The sequence below is a fragment of the Anas platyrhynchos genome, chromosome Z, assembly GCF_047663525.1.
Source record: "Anas platyrhynchos isolate ZD024472 breed Pekin duck chromosome Z, IASCAAS_PekinDuck_T2T, whole genome shotgun sequence".
NCBI classification, from domain to species: Eukaryota; Metazoa; Chordata; class Aves; order Anseriformes; family Anatidae; genus Anas; species Anas platyrhynchos.
The window spans coordinates 19,452,033-19,474,596 of NC_092621.1; the positions used below are offsets into that span (position 1 = coordinate 19,452,033).

At 35.5% G+C, this 22,564-nt stretch overlaps 1 protein-coding gene across 6 annotated transcripts in view; it reads left to right on the forward strand.

The window, feature by feature from the left end:
• The window catches only part of MAP3K1 (mitogen-activated protein kinase kinase kinase 1), a 59,882-nt gene that overhangs the window by 32,786 nt on the left and 4,532 nt on the right, over positions 1-22,564 (forward strand). For all 6 annotated transcript variants that reach the window (XM_027446667.3, XM_038170335.2, XM_038170332.2 and 3 more), the window contains exons 2-18: positions 1,836-1,986; positions 4,569-4,775; positions 6,394-6,594; positions 7,445-7,561; positions 8,106-8,254; positions 10,688-10,809; positions 11,542-11,623; positions 11,746-11,923; positions 13,903-14,193; positions 14,639-14,760; positions 15,916-16,007; positions 16,262-16,451; positions 16,750-18,025; positions 19,087-19,239; positions 19,893-20,055; positions 21,276-21,407; positions 22,419-22,561. In XM_027446667.3, coding sequence (XP_027302468.3) covers positions 1,836-1,986; positions 4,569-4,775; positions 6,394-6,594; positions 7,445-7,561; positions 8,106-8,254; positions 10,688-10,809; positions 11,542-11,623; positions 11,746-11,923; positions 13,903-14,193; positions 14,639-14,760; positions 15,916-16,007; positions 16,262-16,451; positions 16,750-18,025; positions 19,087-19,239; positions 19,893-20,055; positions 21,276-21,407; positions 22,419-22,561 — 3,769 coding nt within the window. The remainder of the gene's footprint in view (positions 1-1,835; positions 1,987-4,568; positions 4,776-6,393; positions 6,595-7,444; positions 7,562-8,105; positions 8,255-10,687; positions 10,810-11,541; positions 11,624-11,745; positions 11,924-13,902; positions 14,194-14,638; positions 14,761-15,915; positions 16,008-16,261; positions 16,452-16,749; positions 18,026-19,086; positions 19,240-19,892; positions 20,056-21,275; positions 21,408-22,418; positions 22,562-22,564) is intronic.

Genomic DNA, 22,564 nt, shown 5'->3' on the forward strand with positions numbered 1-22,564 from the left:
CCCCTTCTCCCCATTTTAAGCTTCTGGCATATTTGAACTCTTTCTGTTGCTGTCATGTCTTTCTGTGAATGAAGAATCTCTAGTTCTTATGTCTCTTTCTAGAAAATAACAGTATAATTTCAGTGCCAGAACAAAAATAATTTCTATGTCACTTGCTTTAAGTTAAGGCTTAACATCTGAAAAAAAAAAAGAAAAAAACAACAACAAACAAACAAAAACCTTTGGTGGATTGTTTTTCTATTTTTAAACTTTCTTTTTTTCTGAGTCTAATCATTAAACATGGTTCCAAGTATCTAAAATTGGTTATTAATGATAGGTTTAAATGTTGCTTGAAAGAAAATGCATTTTGTTTATAGTATCCATCTGCTTATTACATTTCAGCACTGAACAGGAAGAGTTATTTCCTGTCTCAGAATACTTTGTTTCCTTTGTCTCTACAGTAAGAGAAGAAAAAACAACATGCATTCTCTTTCTGATCAGTGAAATCTCATTAGATGTTTAGATGTAGAGCTTAGGGATATGGTTTAGTGGGGACTGTTAGTGTTAGGTTAGAGGTTGGACTCGATGATCTTGAGGTCTCTTCCAACCTAGAAATTCTGTGATTCTGTGTGATTCCAAGTCCAGATTTGTAATAAATGAACCTCAGTAATGTAGTGCTGGTGAAGATAGATGTTGTAATTCGAACGTCTTTTTATTCCAGGGAATATTGTAGGGAAAGTTGTAGGTCATGCTGTCATGCAGTCATACAGTACGCAAATGCAGTTGTAACTGCATAGCTAAACATTTTATATGTTGAAGACTGCAGGCGTGAAAGCTGCAGCTCTAAATATGTAGTTACTTCTTGTTGAAACTAAGTTATTATCTAGTGGTTATCACCTTCCACTTAGAGTCGTGACTTTATTTTTTTGAAATCAAACTTCATCATGAGAGTTAGCTTAATTACGCTTGCTTATTTTTAAAGACAGCCAACATCAAGAAGGTGGGCGGGGATCATGTGCTGCTGCTTAAGAATGTGGTTTTCTTGGTGATTTAGCAGACAGCTCAACAGAATCAGGAAATCTTCCAGACTGCTCATATTTCTTTTTCAGTGTCTGAGAGGGATTTTTTCTTTCTTTCCTGTTGTTGCCAGCAATCACAGGCAGCTACATTGCTGTAGGTCAAAAAAGTACAAGCCAGATGGATTACACTTTCATTTTACAGATGTGAACTTGCTGTGAATTTTGCTATAATTGTAGCTGACTAGGAGTGCTTTTGAGTCATCAGTCACTCAAAGCAACTCCCAAGGACACTTGCATTACTTTCGTGACTTCTGTGCCTGGTTTAAACATACTCTGTGTATTAGTTTACAAGCCCTTTTTTTGAGGAGTTCACGTATGGGAAGAGGCACTACATAGTTGCATGCTTTTGTGTCCAATGAAGATGTGAGCTTTTCATTTATACTCATTTTGCAAATTGTTTTTGAAATAGAGATGGCAAGCTTTGAATTGCTGATGCATACATGAACAACACTTCTGAAACTTTTGGAGATTGACCTAACATGTAGGGATAATTTTTCTATTGGTTTAATATTTGCCAAGATTTCCATTTTTAGTGGGTGTTCAATACAAGCAATAAATACATCTTAAAGAAATACCCCTCAGAAAATGTATGCTGCAGAGTGAAGAATAGCAAATTAGTTGCAGCAATTCTTAAGAGGGTTGCTGCAATCAGTTGGAATTAATGTTTTAGTAGCTTGATTGTAAGGAGAGGGAGAATAGGATGGTACAAAGATTAAGAATGCTGTAGTATTATACTTAACTAAAAATAGTTGTATGATTTTTTTTTCTTTGCTGTAGTCGTGACATGGAGAATAAAGAAACCTTGAGGGGGCTGCAAAAGATGGATGACCGCCCAGAAGAGCGCATGATCAGGGAGAAACTCAAGGCAACATGTATGCCAGCTTGGAAACATGAATGGCTGGAAAGAAGAAGCAGGAGAGGCCCTGTGGTAAGTAGCATTGAAGGGCATTATCTATAACAACTATTGCAAATAAAACTTCCTTAAGTTTTTCTTTTAGAGACCTATTTATCTCAACAGTTTGCTGGCTTTTAATTGTGATCCTCTTGTTCATTTTTTTTAGTATGTTTAACAGGAAACTGTGGTTCACTTTCTTAAACGTACACATTTATTAAGCTTTTTGAAACAAACATATAGCTGCTCTGCTGGTTTTGTAGTATGGAGTACTGCTGTGGCAATACTGCCCTCTAATGTCAACAACAAAAATAGCTTTTTCATTAGGTAAAAAACTGAGTGCAAAACTGCAATCTAGTAGTATTCTGTACTTTGTTCTTAAAGGTTTTATGGCTTTCTTTCCATAATTTGAGAAAGTTAAATTGAGGTTTTCAGCATGTTATAATGTAAGTATATGGAATTTTTGTTAGATAGGAAAAATGAAACAGCAAACAAAACACTTGAAAGCATACTAGAAACAGAGAAAAGCAAATCTGAGTACCTTCTTCACATAAGTCTTGACTCTGATAAACTGTAGATGCCAGAGAACCTCATTAGTCTTTTTCAGTAATGCTTTTTGTATAAGTGGCTTAGAAATAATTTTAGAATCATAGAGTATTCTGAGCCAGAAGGCACCTACAAGGATCACTGTGTCCAACTCCTGGCTCCACACAGCACCACCCAAAAATAAAATCAGATGTCTGAGAACTGATGTCCTTGAACTCCATCAGGCTCAGTGACCATTGCCCTGGGGAGCCTGTCCCAGAGCCTAACCACCCTCCAGGTGAAGAACTTTTTTCTATCACCCAGCCTGAGCTTTCCTGTCACAGCCCCCATGCTCTTCCCTTGGGTTCTTTATTAAGTACTTTCATTTTTAAGAAATTGCAGACAGATCAAACCCCAAACTTATTAAACTATTTTTACACCAACATTAAGTATAATGCTAGTTAATCAATGGCAATTAGTTGCATCCAAGCGTGGTTGCACTCATCAATGTGACTCCCAGTGTCACTTGATGGGAGTGCTCATTTAAAGCTAAGATCATCTGCTGTAGTACACAAGTGTACTGAAATAAAAGAAATAAATGGTCTATTGGTGAGCTTCTGTAATAAGAAAGAATGCTGAAAATACATAACAGTGCACAAAAAAAGCAACATCTCAAAACCTCTAATACAAAACAGTTCTTGATTTTTTAAACATCTTGGATACTGCATAGCTTGAAATTATGTTTCTCTGTTTAGCTCACTTTCTTTGAGATGTCTGGGTTTTTACTGTAGCTTTCTATGCTCCAGGTTCTCATTTACTAATATTTTAATATTCAACTTCTGTCGAGCAATAGCAGTTGCTAACTGTGACTTGTCCATTTGTCCAAACTCCTCATCGTCATATTTTCCCGCTAGCTTGCTGAAACTCATTGCTTTTCTGGACAGCAGCATGGCTACGGTTAGATTAGTTAAATCCTATTTAAAAAATAGCATCGCTACCTTGTGGTTGCAGTCCAATACAGGAAGAAAGGAAATGGGTCTAGATGTTTTGTTGTACATGCCCTAAGCAGGGAGAACTCCTTCCCCCTGACCTTTTTGGTTTTGACAAAAAAAAAAAAAAAGAGAGAAAAAGAAAAGGAGACCTCTGCAACTGCACGAGAGAGGTCTGCTCTTCTAATCTCAAACGTTGTCTGGACTTCCCTTCAGCTTTGTGTCAAGCCTCTGAGTCAGAGAAACATAGAATTAAAACCGACTCTTACTTGGTGGGATTGCTTTCAATTATGCTCTGCTTTTAAGTATATAATTAAAATTAAAATGTTAATTATTTAATTAATTAAATTTCTTACTATTTAATTATATTTTCTCATAGTTTATATCACTCTTTGGTCCAGACATCTGAAAGTTGTGTTGAAATATTCCATATCTCAGTGCCGAAATTTGGTGTCAACTCAACCTGTATCAGGAGTGTAAATGCTCACTCTGGTTGAGCACATACCTGTGCAGGCAGTGTGGCACTGAGCATGATGATTAGCTCGCTTATTAGAAGTGATGTAGCTGTTCCAGCTGTATTGCAGGGTTCTCAAGGGGCACAGCACACCTTAATTTTGGTGTATTTGGTTCCAGGTTTAAAGTAATCTTATTTTACAACGAGTGGTCATATTGTTCTGTAGAAATAGTAATCCTAATATTTCTCAACTGATACTTAAAGTAGTTGGTAGATAACTAATATAGGTGGTCAGTGTCTGGAGGAAAATATTCCTTCCGATCTTACTGTCCCAATGGGGAAACTGTTGTCCTTTGATATACCATGAATGACTGAGAAGCACTTCAAGAATAAATCTGTTGCTGCAACAATTAACATAAGTGGAACAAAAGGACAGTAAAAATATCCTTTATTTTCTGTTTTGTATATAGACTAACAAGATATAATGCCTATGAGATGTTAATAATGAAGCTTAGGAAATGTGCAAAATCTGTGTCTGAATAATGGCTTAGTTATATAATGCTTGCAAAGCAAGTTTTGATGGATTTGTATTGCTTTAATATAAAATGATTAATTTGTAATTCTAACGTTCATGGTTTAATTCCTGCAAGGTGGTGAAACCTATCCCTGTGAAGGGAGATGGATCTGAAATGAACAAGCTATCTCTAGAACCTCAAGCCGAAGGACAAAGCACTGCTTCTTCACCTACGCAGAAAGGAAGGCGTAGTCCTTCTCCTAGTAGCTCTTCTTCATCATCCTCTAGGACTGTTAAATCTGAGTCACCGGGTGTTAGAAGAAAAAGGGTGTCTCCAGTACCTGTAAGTTGCAAGCTGTGATGTAATTATTGATTTGGATGTATTCTACTCTCTTCTGCTTAAATAGAGAGGCAATAAATGCGTAATTCTCATTAGGTAGGGCAAAGCAAGATGTAGAGGTGTTATGACACAGTATCACTTAAGAGTGAGATATGCAGATAATATCTCATGTTACATTTTTCTCATGTAGAATTTTATTCTATGCTCTTAGGGGTTTCTTCCTTTTAATTCAGTCACGGTATCGATTTTTATATTATTTTTTTAGGAAATAAATGAAGAAGTACAGATCTGAATGTTCTCTTAGCTTGATATGCACAAGGAGATGCCAGGAGTTTGGTTTTACTGTAGTTTTGTATGTTAGCTCTCTAAGCCAGTATACTCCCTTGAGGACAGGATTGATTATTAGAGCAACATTAGGGAATTGCATACCTGGTTCTTGTTACATTACCAGTAACCAGAACAGTTATTGGTAGGCTATTTGTGATCCTTCGTTTCAGGACTAATATTTATCTACAGATTCAGAAAGTTTAGTACGTGCATTCTTAGAAGGTCAGATCTATACCATTACATTTGAGATCAGGAATGGAATGGAACATGTTGAGCATTAAGAATTAGGTTCATCAGACAAGTTTGGGAATGTAATATTTTGAGCAGTAGTGTCTAACAGATTTGTTATTGCAAACATACTCATCCTCATTTAACTCATCTACAGTTTCACAGTGCAATTACAGTAAGAATAAAATCTAATAGCCATCACTGTCCCATTGTTCTAAACAAGGTTTCCAGAATCACTAAAATACATAGTGCCATTCCACTGAACTAGGGATGAATACCACACAGCACAGCATTGTAGAACTCCTTTCCTCCTGATGAGAGAAATTAAAATGTTAAAATATATAAATAAAATAAATAATAGTAATAATAAAATTGTTCAGCTTTTTAAAAATTGTTTGTAATTGTTCTTTTTTCTTTTGTATAAACCTTTCACATGAGAAACCTTGAAGTTCAGAATATCCTTTACTTAACTAATGGGCAGTAAGTCAATTACAGCCTTCTGTAGATGCAAATCAAAGCAGAAGATTTGAAATTGGATAGTCATTAAAGTATTTCATAACATCAGAAATGTGAAATGAAATGTTAAATGTTAATGTTAAATGAAAACAATTCTTATAAAAAGGGCCATTTTCTTGTTTCTCATCATCAAAAATAAATCAAAAGTAAATTCTTATTTCCTTTTGTAAACTCTAGGCATAGAATTTCTTCACTTGTATTAACGTTACAAATTTAATTTAATATTGATCTATTGAGCCATAAGCCAGTGATGATCTGGTTGAATTACACATTCTAATTCAGTAGTAATATAGAAAGTTTATTGATGAAGATTTGAAAATTTAAGCAACTTGAAAGACTTTCCTTTGTAATGTCAGACAAAATTTCAGTTACAAAGTTGCAGTTTTTCTTCTGTCCTCTTGTTCTGATCATAGAAGAGAAAATGAATCCTTTTAAATTCATGAAGTCTAAGCAGGTTGTAGTTTCAGGTCTGTACACCTACTGTATGTCATTCTAAACAAAATACATAGCTGAACTGATAGAACTGGAAACGATGGAACCAATTCTGTAGTTTCAGAGTGGACGTATAACACCACCTCGAAGAGCCCCATCTCCAGATGGCTTCTCTCCATACAGCCCTGAGGAAACAAATCGTCGTGTCAACAAAGTTATGCGAGCCAGGCTATACCTGCTGCAGCAGATAGGACCCAACTCTTTCTTAATCGGAGGAGACAGCCCTGATAATAAATACAGAGTCTTTATTGGGCCTCAGGTAATGAACATGTTTGTGTTGTCTATAGCTTTTATTAACTCATATTTAATCTTGGAAAATTGTGCACAAAACCAAAACAGATTCAGTCACCAACTTATGTTAATGTATCTGCAAAGATACCTAATTGCTTAAAAGGTGCAGTCTGTGCTTAGCTTGTATTTTTGTCAGATATGTCAGATATTTATAGCAAGTACTATTTTTGTCCAGAGCTTCTCTTATGCCTTCTTTAACTACAGTCTTTTTCTTTGTAAATTTATTATTCCTACAAGTGGCTCCCAAGCATGTCTTATTAAGCATTTTTGTCCAAAATTTGGCAGCTTTCCTAGTTTCTCACCGTGAAATATTTCCTTTCATTTTTTTTAATGGAGTATGTATAAATGACAAGCAATGTCACAATAATTCTAATGGAGTGATATTATCATTGATACCCGTAATTATATTGTTTTCAGAGACTTCACTAGTACCTTGATTCTGTATTGGAGAACATTGGGTTTTGTGTAAACAGAAGTATCTCATTTAAGTTTGCTGTTATGATAGAGATATTTTTTTAAGTTTAAATGAATAAATTTCTTTTAGTATGGAGAATAGCTTTCAGTTGACTTTTTAGAAATGAAAGGAGAAAACTGGTATTATAATTGTCTGATTTTTTTATGGGTATTCCTGAACAATGTTTTGGGAATTCACTTTATGAATGTAAGAAGATACTGATACACGCATATAAGATGCTATTTTGCCTTTTTTTTTTTTTTTTTTTGAAAAATAGGAGGGCCTAGTATATACCCTCAGCATGGAAAACCGATGCATGTAATTATCTAGTCAGTAGATCCCTAGCATATATTTTTCTTTGCAGACTTGTAGCTGTGGTCGTGGAACATTTTGTATTCATCTGTTGTTTGTTATGCTGCGAGTGTTCCAGCTTGAACCCTCAGACCCAATGCTATGGAGAAAGACACTGAAGAACTTTGAGGTAATCAATCTCATAAAGATCTAATGGCAATCTAAAATCTGCCAGGTGAAAGTCTTCAGCGCACTATTTTAAAAATGCTGAAAACTGCTGTATTTCAAAGCCACGAGAATTAGTCTTTAATTGTTTTTCATTTAATCTTAAGAGATATGTAGGTAGAAAAAAAATCTGCAAATAAAAGGTGTAACTAAAAGAATTACTGGAGAGTTGCAGTGTAGTGAATGATTCAGATCTTGGATTTTCTAGTCAAACCTATTTATTTGCATCTCTGATTAGTTGAAAGTTAAATAAAACATGGGTCTGCAGAAGGATGTGTGTATACTTAAAGCTATTAGTTATTCTTAATAAATAGGGTTTTGATGTAAACAGTGTTTTCTTGTGATCTGTTTATTAGTAAAACTTCTGAAATTCCTGGTACTTCTGTTGCTAATATATTATTAAGGTCAATAGATCTCTTCTAGTAATAGTTAAGCTCCAGTAATGTTGTCTTTAAATACAAGCTATTCATAGCATAAATGCTACTGTTGCTATCTTTTTCTGATGTTAGGTTGAGAGTTTGTTCCAGAAATATCACAGTAGGCGTAGCTCGAGGATCAAAGCTCCATCTCGTAACACCATCCAGAAGTTTGTCTCACGCATGTCAAATTCTCATACATTGTCATCATCTAGTACTTCTACATCTAGTTCAGAACACAGGTTAGTATTTTTCTAAAGGAATTAAAAGCTTCGTTATGTAGTTGTATATAATTTTGGAGAATTAGAATCACCTACATTCTTTTTGCTTAAAGCTGCTTTCATTTCAAACCATGTTAAATCTCTATATTTGCAAACAATCAATCAAGACTCAAACGTGTGTTAGTCATTGTGGTAAGAAGTGGACATACTTGCTTTATATCTTCCATTTGAGAAATGTTAACTAGACTTGGGAAAAGAATTTATAGTATTAATTAATTTGGGAAACAAATTTTAGAAATGTGATTAAATGCAAGACTGAAGCATATATTAACTTTAGAAACAATATTTGTGTGCATTTGTTCAAATACAGCAGTTGTGTAAATGTTGACAAATGAAGAAACAGGATTTCATGTTTTCTCTTGTCCTAGTAAATTTGTACTACTTTGGAGATATGTTTGTACATAAGAGAGTACACTGAAAATTTTCTGGGTAAACACACTGCTTGTAAACAATACTAAAATATGTGAGCATATGTTTAGATAAATTTTTTAATAACCTTTTTCATGTAAAATGAATGATTAAAATATTTTGAAGGGAGTTACTAAATTAATGTGCTTTTTCTAGTTTATACCATACTAAAATATGTCTTCTGTTTTAAGTGATATTTGATTCTTTGATCTCCTTTCTTTTTTTTTTTTCTACTAACCTCTACTACTCGAGTGCTCTTACATGTTCTTTTCCTGATATTACAAAGATCTTGTTTCTTAAACAAATGAATTGTTCATGAATTAGTGGGCTGAATGAACTGGGCATCCTCTAGAGAACCAAACTGCAATCAGAACTGAGACTTTTCCTGTAAAGTGAAACTCTAATATAAGGTCTACCTTGGTATATTATTTTTGATTATAATCATATGGCTGGATGACTATATTCAGACATTTATAATTCTGATGTACAGACTGTGACCTTGATTTACCATTGTCTTTCCATTGTCTGTTTTTTCCAAATTGTCACTACATAGTAAACTAAGCTTAAAAAAAAAAAAAGAAATACATAATCTACCCTGAAACTACTTAGGTGGCCAGTTCTTTTAATTAGATATCTTGTCTAGAATAATTTTTTTCATCAGGATGGCTTCACTGGATTGTGAACTTCATTATAGTGCTTATCATTTTTGGCAGGATAAAAGATGTTTCCATTGTTTGCCAGTACACCTCATGGTTAGTTTCAAGCATTACTGGTTCAATGGGAGAAGTTACCATTTTGTGCAAGTCTATATTTGTCTTATATGAGTATTGGAGAACACTGAGCATCATATTCATTTGAGATAAAAGTTTAGTCAGTTCTGATACTGTGATTTGCAGTTATTTTTTGGTTTATTACTAATTCTTCAAAAATAATTTTAAAATTAATATTTGCGTATTTATATATACTGTAGAGTTGTTTTTTTTTTTCCTTAAAAAATCCACAAAAACTTAGTGGAAAAAAATTACAGTAGAAAAATCACATCAACAGTTTGCAAGGAAGTGGTAATGAATATATATATATATGTAGAGAAACGTATGTACAAAATAGTTTTATTTTAAAAACTACTGTTGCTGAACAAATACAAGATTCCTTAAAACTTCTAGACATATGCCAACTATAAATTAAGATTTGAATATGAATAATGAATTTTGCACATTTAAGGAATAGTACAGAAGACTATATCTGTTTTTCTTTAAATGCTGTTTAACTTTTTATTTCTTCTGTTGAAATCACCAGTTATATGAATTTAAAACTTAAGGTGTGGGATTGTTGAAATGGAAGCAATGTGCAAAATAGGCAAATGGTATTTTTTTTAAATCTACATGAGATGTGTAGGTATATTCACTTTATTAATGAATCTATTAATCTGTTTCTGTCAATAACAGAAAACGTGAGTGTTACTTTTTTTATTAATTCTTGAGTTTTACTTACATTCATCAAATCGTATTTACAGTTTTCTATAATGCTCTAAACATTCACTCATGACTCAGTACTCTGAAAGGAGTATTATGGGGAAAAAAAGTATGTAGTTTTCAAAATCTGAAAAGCTCCTAGCTTTTCAAAACTAAACAATAAGTAAAAAAGCAAAGCTTGGTTTGTTAAAGAAGCCTTGGGGGGTGGGAGGGGGGGGGGGAATCTAAGTGCCCTAGGCTGGGCCTTTCAGTCTCTAATTGGTATCTGACCTAGTTTGAAAAGATGTCATGCGTTTTGTGACTTTCATTTCAACAAAATGTTGTCTATCCTCAGTGCTTCTAAAAATTTGGTTGCTTATTTATGCAGACCAAGTTTTAGGGAAAGTGATTCCTGAATAGCACATAGTCATTTAGAAGTGATTGTTCCAAACTGGAGCTTATTTTTTTATGGTTAAAGCCTGTTCTGAATTCTGATATGCTGTTTTAATAGTCACAATTACCTATTTTTTTGTAGTATGAAGGATGAAGAAGAACAGATGTGCCCCATTTGTTTGTTAGGCATGCTGGATGAAGAAAGCCTGACTGTGTGTGAAGATGGCTGCAGGAACAAATTACATCACCACTGCATGTCAATATGTACGTTGTCATCTCTGTCTCATTAAATTGTGGTGACTCTCAATATGCAAAAGTATTATAATATAGTGAGTTTCATTATTTTGTTTGTTTTAAAAGATAAAAGTTAACAAGAAAAATGCCCTTATGTGCTAATTGCAACTCTGTGAGACTTTGGTTCCATTCTAGGTACTACTGATATGCTGGGTTTTATCAGTTATTCACAATCAAGCTTTTAATTTTGTATTTTGAGAAGAAGTTAACTGCAATGATAGAAATTTGAATCTCTTTTAACTTTAAGAGTATGTCCAATCAGAGGAAGGTTAGGAACAGACTTTTACTCCTCAATGACTTGCCATTAGAATGCATGAAAATCCTCCACTGTCAGCTTCGATTATGTAAGGAATTGCAGAGTATTCTTGCATGCTACGTTAAAGGAAGTATACAAAGTTTGCTTTAACAAATAGAATTCAGCCATATGTATGTTAATACTTTTTTTAAAAAGTATATGCTTATGTTTGAGGTATAAAAAGACCCGTATTTCAGCTCATTACTTGTAATATTACAGTACTCAAATGAAGCACTTCTGTAAGGAGGAACGTTTAACTACACATTTATTAGGCTGCTGCAGATGACTCAGTTCAGAAGTGTGTGTCCTGAAACTGACATTCTTCAGTAAATCTTGAACATACTAATGCCATCTTCCAGTTACATACACAGTAATACTGAAATATATATCCTGTTGCTTTTTTCCAGGGGCAGAAGAATGTAGAAGGAACAGAGAGCCACTTATATGTCCTCTTTGTAGATCTAAATGGAGATCTCATGATTTCTATAGGTAAGTGGTCAGTCTGAATATAACTGTTTCTGGATCTTTATTTCTGTTCTTAGATGTAGTAAAGTGTTTACTTTGGTTAATGTCTCATTTGTTAATCTGTGCTGTTTGTTGTTAATCTGTAGTCATGAATTGCCTAGCCCTGTGGAGTCATCTGTTCTCCGTGTGGTTCAGCAACAAACTCAACAGCAATCTACGCTTGGATCACAGAGAAGAACCCAAGAGAGCAATTTTAACCTTACTCATTATGGGGTCCAGCAGATTCCTTCTGCTTATAAAGATTTAGCTGAGCCATGGATTCAGGTAATGTTACTTTTTAAATCTCAAGCTTGTTTTACAAAAGCATTTTGAACTGTATCACTAGATTTGCTGCTTTTAGTGAACATTATGTTTGCACAGCACTTATGGAAAACTACTTGCATTTCCTTCAGAAGAAGCTAAGATCATTGTCTTCTGGAAACCATGAAATATGCTTATGTGTATTCACTCTTCTATTCTTAATGACTGAAGGATTTTTTGAAAGAGCTTAGAATAAGAGGAGTAATGTTTTGTTTTATACCTCCAGCTTTGTTTCACATTTAAACTTTGCATTGTTGATGCAATCTGTGGATGCAAATGTGCAGAAAAGAGGAAAGAGTGAGTTTCTAAATACTGTTGATTCTGAAAAAGGTTGTGGTGGTGGTGGTATCTACTGAATTGACCTGGCATAAGAAAACATTAACACAAAGTTAATAGGAATCATTGGTTTGAGTTGGAAGAGACCTTATAGGTCGCTCAGTTCCACTCCTGCCCTCTCCATGGGCAGGGACACCTCCCACCACACCAGGTTGCCCAAAGCCCCATGCAGCCTGGCCTTGAGCACTTCCAGGGATGGGGCATCCACAGCTTCTCTGGGCAGCCTGTGCCTCATAGTAAGGAATTTCTTCCTAATATCCAATCTAACTCTAACTTTTTTAGTTTAAAACCATTACCCCTTGTTCTGTTACTACACTCCCTGATAAAGAGTGTCTCCCCATATTTCCCATAGGCCCATTTTAGGTATTGAAAGGCTGCAATAAAGCTGTACCCAGAGCCTTGTATTCTCAAGGCTAAACAACCCCAGCTCTCTCAGCCTGTCTTTGCAGGAGAGGTGCTCCAGCCCTGTGATCATCTTTGTGGCCCTCCTCTGGCCCTTCTATAACAGGTCCACGTACACCTTAATGTTGGGAGCATCAGCTGAATGCCAGGACTCTGGGTGGGGTCTCACAAGAGCAGAACAGGGGGCGAGAGTCACCTCCCTCACCCTGTTAGTCACTCTTCTTTAGATGCAGCTCAGGATACAGTTGCCTTTCTGGGCTGCAAGTGGTCTTTGCCAGCTTATGTTGAGCTTATCATAGTACCTGGTACCCCCAGGTCCCTCTGTGCAGGGATGCGCTATCCAGTTATCACCCAGCCTGTATTCATGTTTGGGATTGCTCCAAGCCAGCTGTAGGACCTTGCATTTGCAAACATAAATCGCATGTTGTTTGCATGGCATCTTCTCTCTTTGCTTAAAGTGGACAATTTGAGGTAGAGCTACAATAGGATTCTATTGTATGAGTGTCTAATTCTAGAGCACTTGTAACAATTCAAAAACTTGCTCTGAATCCAATCAATTTTATGGTTGGTTATTATTGGGAATAATTATATTTAATTTGCACAAAAAAAAATGTTTCCCAGTCATGTTTTTATTTTTTTTCTTTTTTAGTTTCAGACTTAATCTAAGGTCCATGTAATAAAATGTAATATTCCTAATTCTCATCTTGACTGTGCAGGTATCACATAAGTACAAAGTTGTCAGTTACTGTTACCTACTATGGGTTGCTGGAGCCATATAGGCTAAATACTTCTTACTGGAGGTGGGCTCAACTGAGCAGGGATCACACTCTTTAAAGAAGAATGGTGGAACTTGTTTCACCTTTATTGCTGCTGCAACTTTTGTCTAGTAGAGCTAGAACTCGGGGTTGTTTATACCAACGTATACAAAGAAACTGAATACTGAGTGATTGAAACATAGTGAATGAAACTGGCCACGCCATCTCCCAACTTGTCCTAGCAGAGTTTCTGGAAAACTGATGACACATCGTTTATGAGAATTCATTTCTATCATACAATTTTTTAAGAAATACTGTATACCCTCTGACATATTCTTGCTATTAGACTTATTTAGATGGTATTTCACCAGAAACATTCTCTTTTCTGATTGCTGCTCTTAAGCTGTAGTGTTATTCAATTTGACTCATGCAAGGTTTCTTCTTTGGCAGGTGTTTGGGATGGAGTTAGTTGGCTGCTTGTTTTCTCGAAACTGGAATATAAGAGAGATGGCACTTAGACGTCTTTCCCATGATGTTAGTGGTGCTCTACTACTGGCTAATGGTGAAAGCACTGGAAATTCTGGAAGTAGCAATGGAAACAACACAAGTGCTGGAGCTCTGGGAGCAGCTAGTGGGTCATCTCAGACCAGTATCTCAGGAGATGTTGTGGTGGAATCCTGCTGCAGTGTGCTGTCCATGGTCTGTGCTGACCCTGTCTACAAAGTGTATGTTGCTGCTTTAGTAAGTAGTTGTTTACTCATTGTATTCGGATAATTTCAAAGTTGCTTCACTTCTGAAAGGGAGGGAAAAGGTGTTGGTGTGTGAAGTAGGAAATTGTAAATATTGTTGTTAAGCATCACTGATGACTTGACTATTAAGTATCAAAAAGCAGGATGTATAAAATCCACAGAAAGAATGAGTTGGCATGACTCTGCTGGATAAAAATAAGGAAATGCTTGCTACAGTGCATAGTATTAACAGTAACTATATTGCTGACTTCTTGCCAATCTCAAAGGATACATGACTAATTCTAACAGCTAGTACCTATTAGCCTATTTTTCTTTTTAAAATTTCACTGATATTTTTAATATAATTTATATAAAAATATTTGCAACTTTTATTAAAAAATATATATATATATAACTAAACTAATTTCATATATATTGTTTTTTCTACTTTCTCTTAGAAAACTTTAAGAGCCATGCTGGTATATACTCCTTGTCATACTTTGGCAGAAAGGACTAAACTACAGCGACTTCTCAAGCCAGTTGTAGAGACAATATTAGTTAAATGTGCAGATGCCAACAGGTATGGTGTCCCATGAACATTATGCTTATTGTTATTGAAATGCCTTGAAGCTTCATTTATTGCTATTTTTTGTGAAACTAGAAGACCATTTACAGGTAGTGGTAAAGTATATACAGATCATAAGTATAAACATACCGTGGTATGTTTTTGTTAAAGAGTAGTTGCTACAGACAACTTCAGTCTTGAAAGATACAGGTTTTGAACACATCTGATGCTATTTTTCCAGTGTTTACAGATCTTATGTGATGCTTTGCTTTCATAAAGACTTTTTCCCATAAAATGAAAGAAAATGTCAGGTGCAGTCTTCAGCCTTTCAGCAACCTTTTCAGCCTGTTGGACTGCTTTAGTTTAATTATCCTGACTCTCCTTTGAAACTCTATAGCAAGTACCAATTACCAGGTTTTATGTGTTTAATATATTTGTATGTTTCCTACTTGAGCAAAGTCTGTTGTAGATCTGCTTCCTTAAGTGTTAATATAATAATACTGTTAGTTCTTACTTCGTAGCATAATGATAGAAGATGGCTATTCTCGAATGTTTTCTGGCAGTTCTGGCTTGAGCAGGCTTTGTCCTCCTGTCCCCCTGTCTGCTCTGCCAGAGCAAGCATTTCTTTAGCTGTGTTTTGTACTAGATGCAGAAGACTATCAGCATGATTTTTGTCTTTTGCTTTAGTTCCTAATAAGCCGCGTTGCTTCTGAAACAAGCTGGAGATGTGCCCCACCCCCACTAACAATAGTCTAGCAATAGAGTACCTAAAGTAAAATAAATCTGTTGTTGTTTTTCTGAACTTGTTCTGTTTTTACAAGAGACAGTTCTAATGCATTGTTGAATGATTTCTTTAATAAAGGAGATTATTGCCTAAAAGTATCTCTCTTAAGAATTTGAGAAATGGGGATGTACTGAGAGATGGGGAAGCTGATTCCTATTTATTTTATTTATTTGTTAGTGATAGATACTAAGTTTCTGGAAATGCCCTTGTAAAAATCTCAGTTAGTGGTAGCTTACAAGATAAAGCATTGTACAAGGTGATTGGAATAAAATGATGAGAAGTTGATTTCCAAGCAGAGTTCCAAGCTAATGGTCAGTAAAATGTTTTAATGTTTTCCCTTGAAATCATCAGCTCAAAGAGATAATTTTGTTTTTAATTTCTTGTAGTCGAACGAGTCAACTTTCAGTCTCAACGCTATTGGAGATGTGTAAAGGCCAAGCAGGAGAGCTGGCAGTTGGGAGAGAAATACTTAAGTCTGGTAATAATAGCTCTTCATATATAAATGAATTACAATTACAAGCAAATATACTTGTTTTAAATTAAGTACAAAATTTATCCAAAAACAGCAACAGCGTTGCTCTTTGGAGTTTAGAGTTGGGGTTAGTACCCCATGGAGAGATGGAGTTAGAGATGGGCACAGGTGTATTTGTGTGACATGGTTCTGATCCCTAGGGAATTTAAACAGTGAAAGTATATATCTAATCCTTATTTTTAACTACTTTTTTTTTTTAGGGTCCATTGGTATTGGTGGTGTTGATTATGTCTTAAATTGTATTCTTGGAACCCAAACTGAATCTAGCAACTGGCAAGCACTACTGGGACGACTTTGTCTGATAGACAGACTTCTGTTGGAATTTCCTGGTGAATTTTATCCTCACATTGTCTGTGGAGATGTTTTACAGGCCGATACTGTAGTAGACAGGTACGTGCTTACACTATTTTACTATTACTCTTTGTAGTTGAGCATATTGTTGGTGATCTCTCAAAAAAATGGCAGGTTTAATTCCTGTAGACAAATAATGTTTATTACGGGAAAAAGTGAACCAACTTTAGAGCAAATGGTTGCCATTTGTAAATTTTTCATCTGTTAAGTAATTCTGAAGCATGTCTTTTTGCTACAGCAGAACTGATAGGTAAATACTTTGTCTTGAAATGGCTTTCTTAGCACAAGTTAACTAGAGCATATCATTATATAAAACACTACCTTTTTTTCTTGTCAGGTATAAGAAACTTCTCTCCCTCTTAAATTTCGCCTTGCAGTCAATTGACAATTCCCACTCAATGGTTGGTAAACTGTCACGGAGAGTATTTTTGAGTGCCGCAAGAATGGTGGCAAGAGTGCCTCATGTTTTTGTAAAGCTTTTAGAAATGTTGAGTGTGACAAGCTCAACTCATTATGCAAGGATGCGTCGACGTTTGATGGCAATAGCAGATGAAATGGAAATTGCAGAAGCTATTCAGCTAGGCATGGAAGAAATGCAGTCCGGGGATTGTCGACACGAAGATTTTTTGCAGCTACCTGTACCAGATAACTCTCCAGAAGCTACAGAAAATAATACGCCTAACAATACTGTCCAGTTATCAGGGAAAAGTGGGAAAGGTTTAAGTGACAAAAAAGTGAGTGCCAGTCCAGAGGACATTTCTGAGACACTGGCTGGCCTTGCTGTGGGACTTCCTGTTTCATCAGTAACCACTGAGCAACCAAAGCCAGCTGTTCAAACAAAAGGAAAACCCCACAGTCAGTGTTTGAACTCTTCTTCCTCAGCCAATCATTCCCAGTCACTATTCCCAACACTTCTCTCTCCTTCAAACCCATCTGTACCAGCTGGCACTGTAACAGATGTCTCTAAACTCAGACCTCAGGGATTCGTTCCCTGCAAAATCCCCTCACCTTCTCCTCAAACACAGCGGAAACTATCTCTCCAGTTTCAGAGAAACTGTTCTGAAAATAAAGAAGCAGAGAAACTTTCTCCAGTTTTCACCCAAGCCAGGCCATTGCCATCCAGTCACATACACAGGCCAAAGCCATCACGACCCACTCCATGTGATATGAACAAGCAGGGGGAAACTTCAAAAAATGGTATGACGCTTGACCTGAATGATATTTCACAGTGTGACGGCAATAGTAGTAATAGCAGTGCAGTTATTCCAAGTGAAGAGACGGTGTTCACACCGGTAGATGAGAAATGTCGGTTGGATGTTAATGCAGAGCTTAACTCCAGTATTGAGGACCTACTTGAGGCTTCCATGCCAACAAGTGATGGCACAGTTACGTTCAAGTCCGAAGTTGCAGTTCTTTCTCCTGAGCGGGCGGAAAATGATGATACGTACAAAGATGATGTAAATCATAATCAAAAATGCAAGGAAAAGATGGAAGCTGAAGAAGAGGAAGCTTTAGCTATTGCTATGGCAATGTCAGCATCTCAAGATGCCCTGCCAATAATTCCCCAACTACAGGTTGAAAATGGTGAAGATATCATAATTATTCAGCAGGATGTAAGTATACACATGGAAATTTAGCATAAATGTCTAAATTGAGATTCATGGAATTTAAAGTGGCGTTGCTGTGTTTCAGTTACAGAAACACAAACTCAATATCTTCTCCTAGAAGCCGGAATATAAACATACACCCTCGGTATGCACATTGAGTGTGCAAATAGAAACCTTCTGTGGTTGTTAACAAGTTTAGAGAAGGTGTTTGGAAGAGAGACATTTAATGTGCCAACATTTAAAAAAAGCAAATAAGGAAGTGTAAAAGTGAGGGAGTAGAATATGAGAAAGTTTTCAGGAAGGGGTAGAACTGAACTAGGTCTTAGTGCTGACTTACTGTGAAGGTTACGATGTAATACTAAATCAGTTTCTGTAAAAAAAAAAAAAAAAAAAAGAGGAGTAGGAAGAGATCATGCTGTCAGCACATGTTGAGGCAGAAGCTGCAAGATATTTAGAAGCCAGAAAAACAATGATTGCAAGTGAACAGAAGCACAAGAAATAAGAATAGAGAAAGGAGTGTTTTATGAAAGTTCACCAAAATGATTGAGTGTATTGACTTGATGGAATAAGAGAGGTGCTGGAAGCTTTTGAGGCTACACGTCTAGGAAAGGTGGCAGAATTGGTAGTGCTGCTGGAAAGAAGAAAGAAATCCTTACATTTTTTTTGGCAATCATTTGCATGAAGTAACAACATGTGAAGCACAAATTGCCAGGAGTAAATTAAATAGAAAACATGATTTTGGTTCTTTAAAGTAGATGATAAGTAAAAACCTGACTAGAAATGAGTTCAGAAATACAAAAAAGCCCTGCTCCTATTTGCGGCTTTATATCTTGCCTTTCATCTTTGGTCACTAACACAGAGGAAGCACTCTGTTGCTAGATATTGTAGGAATGTGTGGACTATGGAAAACGTGTGTGCTGGTCTCATCTGAAACATGTCTAACATGCGATATAAATAACTGTATGGGCAAAGAGAGGCATATAAATTTGGAAATTTCATAGCTTTCCAGAAAATGTACATCTTAGATGTGTGCTAAACAAGTAATTGACTTGGAATTTAACTTTTAGACACCAGAAACCCTGCCTGGACATACCAAAGCAAAACACCATTACAGAGAAGATGCAGAATGGCTGAAAGGTCAGCAAATTGGTCTTGGAGCTTTCTCTTCCTGCTACCAAGCTCAAGATGTAGGAACGGGGACATTAATGGCTGTAAAGCAGGTAAATATTTCAGTTCCTTCAATGTATTCTTCTTGTTCTTCAATATTTTTGGGGGGAATTTTTTATATAAAAACCTTCTGTTCTCACAGACTGTTCCCTAGTTCTTTTGCTCCCTGTCATATATACTCACATAACACATAATACAAACTCTTTATACTCATGTTATTAATATAATATTTTCTATTTCTTTCACTTCTTATTAAAGTAAAAAATATTCTACTTTCTAATATACATTTTGAAATATATATTTTATATGGTCTTTTTTCATAGTTTTTCAAATGCATTTTTGCTTTTATCAAGTTTACACATCAGTGACAGAGTTAGAACTGGAGCTCAGATTTCTTGGTTCCAAAGTGATACCCTATTTTCCTAGTTTAAACAGAGCAAAGTGAAGAGGAAAAGTTCTCTACTCCAGAAATTCTGTTAGTGTCTCCCCCTGAAGATCACTCTTATTTTTCTGTGACTGTCTTGCATGGAGATGAATTCTCAGCTGAAGGGACTTGAGATTAAAAGAACAATTGAAGATTTTGGATGGTGAACAGAGATAGAAAGCCATCCATTCTTGTTGCTCTACTGAAAGGGTTTGGGGAGGGGGCATAGTTACAGAACAGATAATTATGTAAGGTAAATCTGAATATCGTATTTCAAAACAGGTGACGTACGTCAGGAATACATCATCTGAGCAAGAAGAGGTAGTTGAAGCACTGAGGGAGGAGATACGTATGATGAGTCATCTGAACCATCCTAATATTATTCGCATGTTGGGTGCTACATGTGAGAAGAGCAACTATAACCTCTTTATTGAATGGATGGCAGGTAATCAACTGCATGTGGAAGAAAATTAAAATATTAGTTGTCTTGGAACTGTAGTTTCTGCAAAAATATACAGCAAAACACTCCCTGTGTTGCTGAGGTTTGCAAACTTCTTTTCATTGATGATGTACGGATTTGTGCTGATTAAAGATTTACTTGCTTACAGAACAGTTCGAGCAGTCATAGCGGTTTTCTTACTGGGATTCTTTTTGGCTTGAAATTTTCCATGTCTGATTTGTTGTACAGCTAGTGCAATTGAAAGCCTTGAACAGAAATTTTAGTACTTTAGTCATATTCTGCATCTAAAGAAGGAGCCAAACTGAGACAGACACCTTCAGCTTTATATGTTTCCAGCATTTTCTGTGTAGCTCCGTTTAAATAAATTAATAATTCAAATAAGTTTAAACAATTATTTAAAATAACTTTGCTAGAAATTTTGCAATAACTGTAACTTTTTTGTGTCGCAAGCATTTTCATAAAAACTGTGTCAGAAGACACACAAAGGCATTTGAAAACTTAAAGTAAATTTCTAATAATATACAGTAAGTAGGATGCTTCAAGGAAAAAGAAAAAAGTAGTTCAAAATCTTTTCAGTTGTAATTTAGTAAATTAAATATTTAGTAAATATACTAATTTAATAACAAATTAAATTTACTAAATTTAGTAAATTTTTAAATGGGATTTTATGTTGTTGTGATCTAGTTATCAAGACTAGATTTAGTGGTTTATACATTCTATTGCATGTTTCCTATGCACGAAAGCATTGCACTTCATGGTCTGTAGCAGAAACTACTTGGTAACACCGGGGTGCTAACAAGCAAAAGCTAAGTTATGTGTTTTTACAATCAGTAATGCAGAAAATCTTTTTTTCTTTATTTCTCTGAAATTATATTACTTAGGTAATAAAATGTTAGGAGATGTCTTTACATCACTCAAGCCCAAGATATATTAATGTACTTTGATAAGCACAGTGTAAAATCCAGATCCTTGAGGATCTATATACCAGTATGTTAAAGTGTTTGTTTGTTTGTATTGTAAGGAAGGTTGATGTTTTTAGGAAGCATAAACATCTATGTCATTATAATATGCATGGTTCCTGGCAGAAAGTAATTAAGTAACCAACTATATTTCTGTTTACCTAGAGAACTGCAATTTTAGGAGGTGGTGCTGCGTTCCACTAATAAGAAATACGAGTGTTGATAAATTCTGTTTTGATCTTCTAGGGGGATCAGTTGCTCATTTGTTAAGTAAATATGGAGCTTTCAAAGAATCGGTTATTATTAATTACACAGAACAACTGTTACGTGGCCTTTCTTACCTCCACGAGAATCAGATAATCCACAGAGATGTTAAAGGTAAGAATTATTTAGAAGGTCTCCTAAAAATTAATATTTGGAAAGCAGCATCTATTGTGTCTAGAGAGTTGTTGCTTCTCTTGGATACCATCTCTAGAGTGGTATCTGTTGAGTATGTCTGATAAATTTAAGAACCTTTGTTCTACATAAATTAATCAAAACATTCATAGCATGCTTGGGGATATTTCCTACTTGTGCCAGTGATATAGAAGAATTTGTTTTCTGTATTGCTAAATTGAAATATAAAGTCACCATACAGCTTTAAATGTTAATTAGTTAAATTTGTGTAAATATTTACTGTGAAGTGATAACTAAATCTGAACAAGACAAAACAAAGAGGTCAGCTTTCTACTGTATAGCAATATTGTGATTTCTTCCTTTATCCTGATCAAACGTAAACGCAGTTGTGCTGTTTGACAAAAACAAAATGTGGACTTTACTGTGAAATTCAAGCCTTATTAAACTTCTGCCTTTAATATCACTATATCTGTCCACAAACAAGAGAGAGATCCAGATAAGTATCAACCTAACTAATAATGGCAAACACTTGTCTTTTAATATTTCTCCTTAAAATTGGAAAACTTTCATTTGCTATGTAATTATTTTTAAAACATTCTTTTTAAAGAAAAAAGTATTCTTAAAAGCTACTAAAGGATGAAATAAGTTTAAATTTCACAGGGAGCTGCAGGCAATGAAAACCTCCAGGGTTTTAGATCACCATTTCTTTTATTGGTAGAGCTCTAAGCATTGTTCCAGAATCCTGTGTTTGGCCTACTTTGAAAGTTTGATTGCTTCTCTAAATCTCTTAGATGGCTTAAACCTATGTACAGTATCATTTGGGCGTAACAAAAGGTGACGTTATTGGACTAGTCCTTGACTTTTTAGATTTCCTTGATAGTGGGGGTGGGAATGTGAACATACGGTTTTGAAATGGAGGGAGGAAAATTGTCTGTTCATCCATTGCCTTTAATAGAAACCCAACTAGCAGTATTTTTATTATGCTGTTGACAGGTGCCAATTTGCTAATTGACAGCACAGGTCATAGATTAAGAATTGCTGATTTTGGAGCTGCAGCCAGGTTGGCATCAAAAGGAACTGGTGCTGGGGAGTTTCAGGGACAGTTGTTGGGAACTATTGCATTTATGGCACCGGAGGTA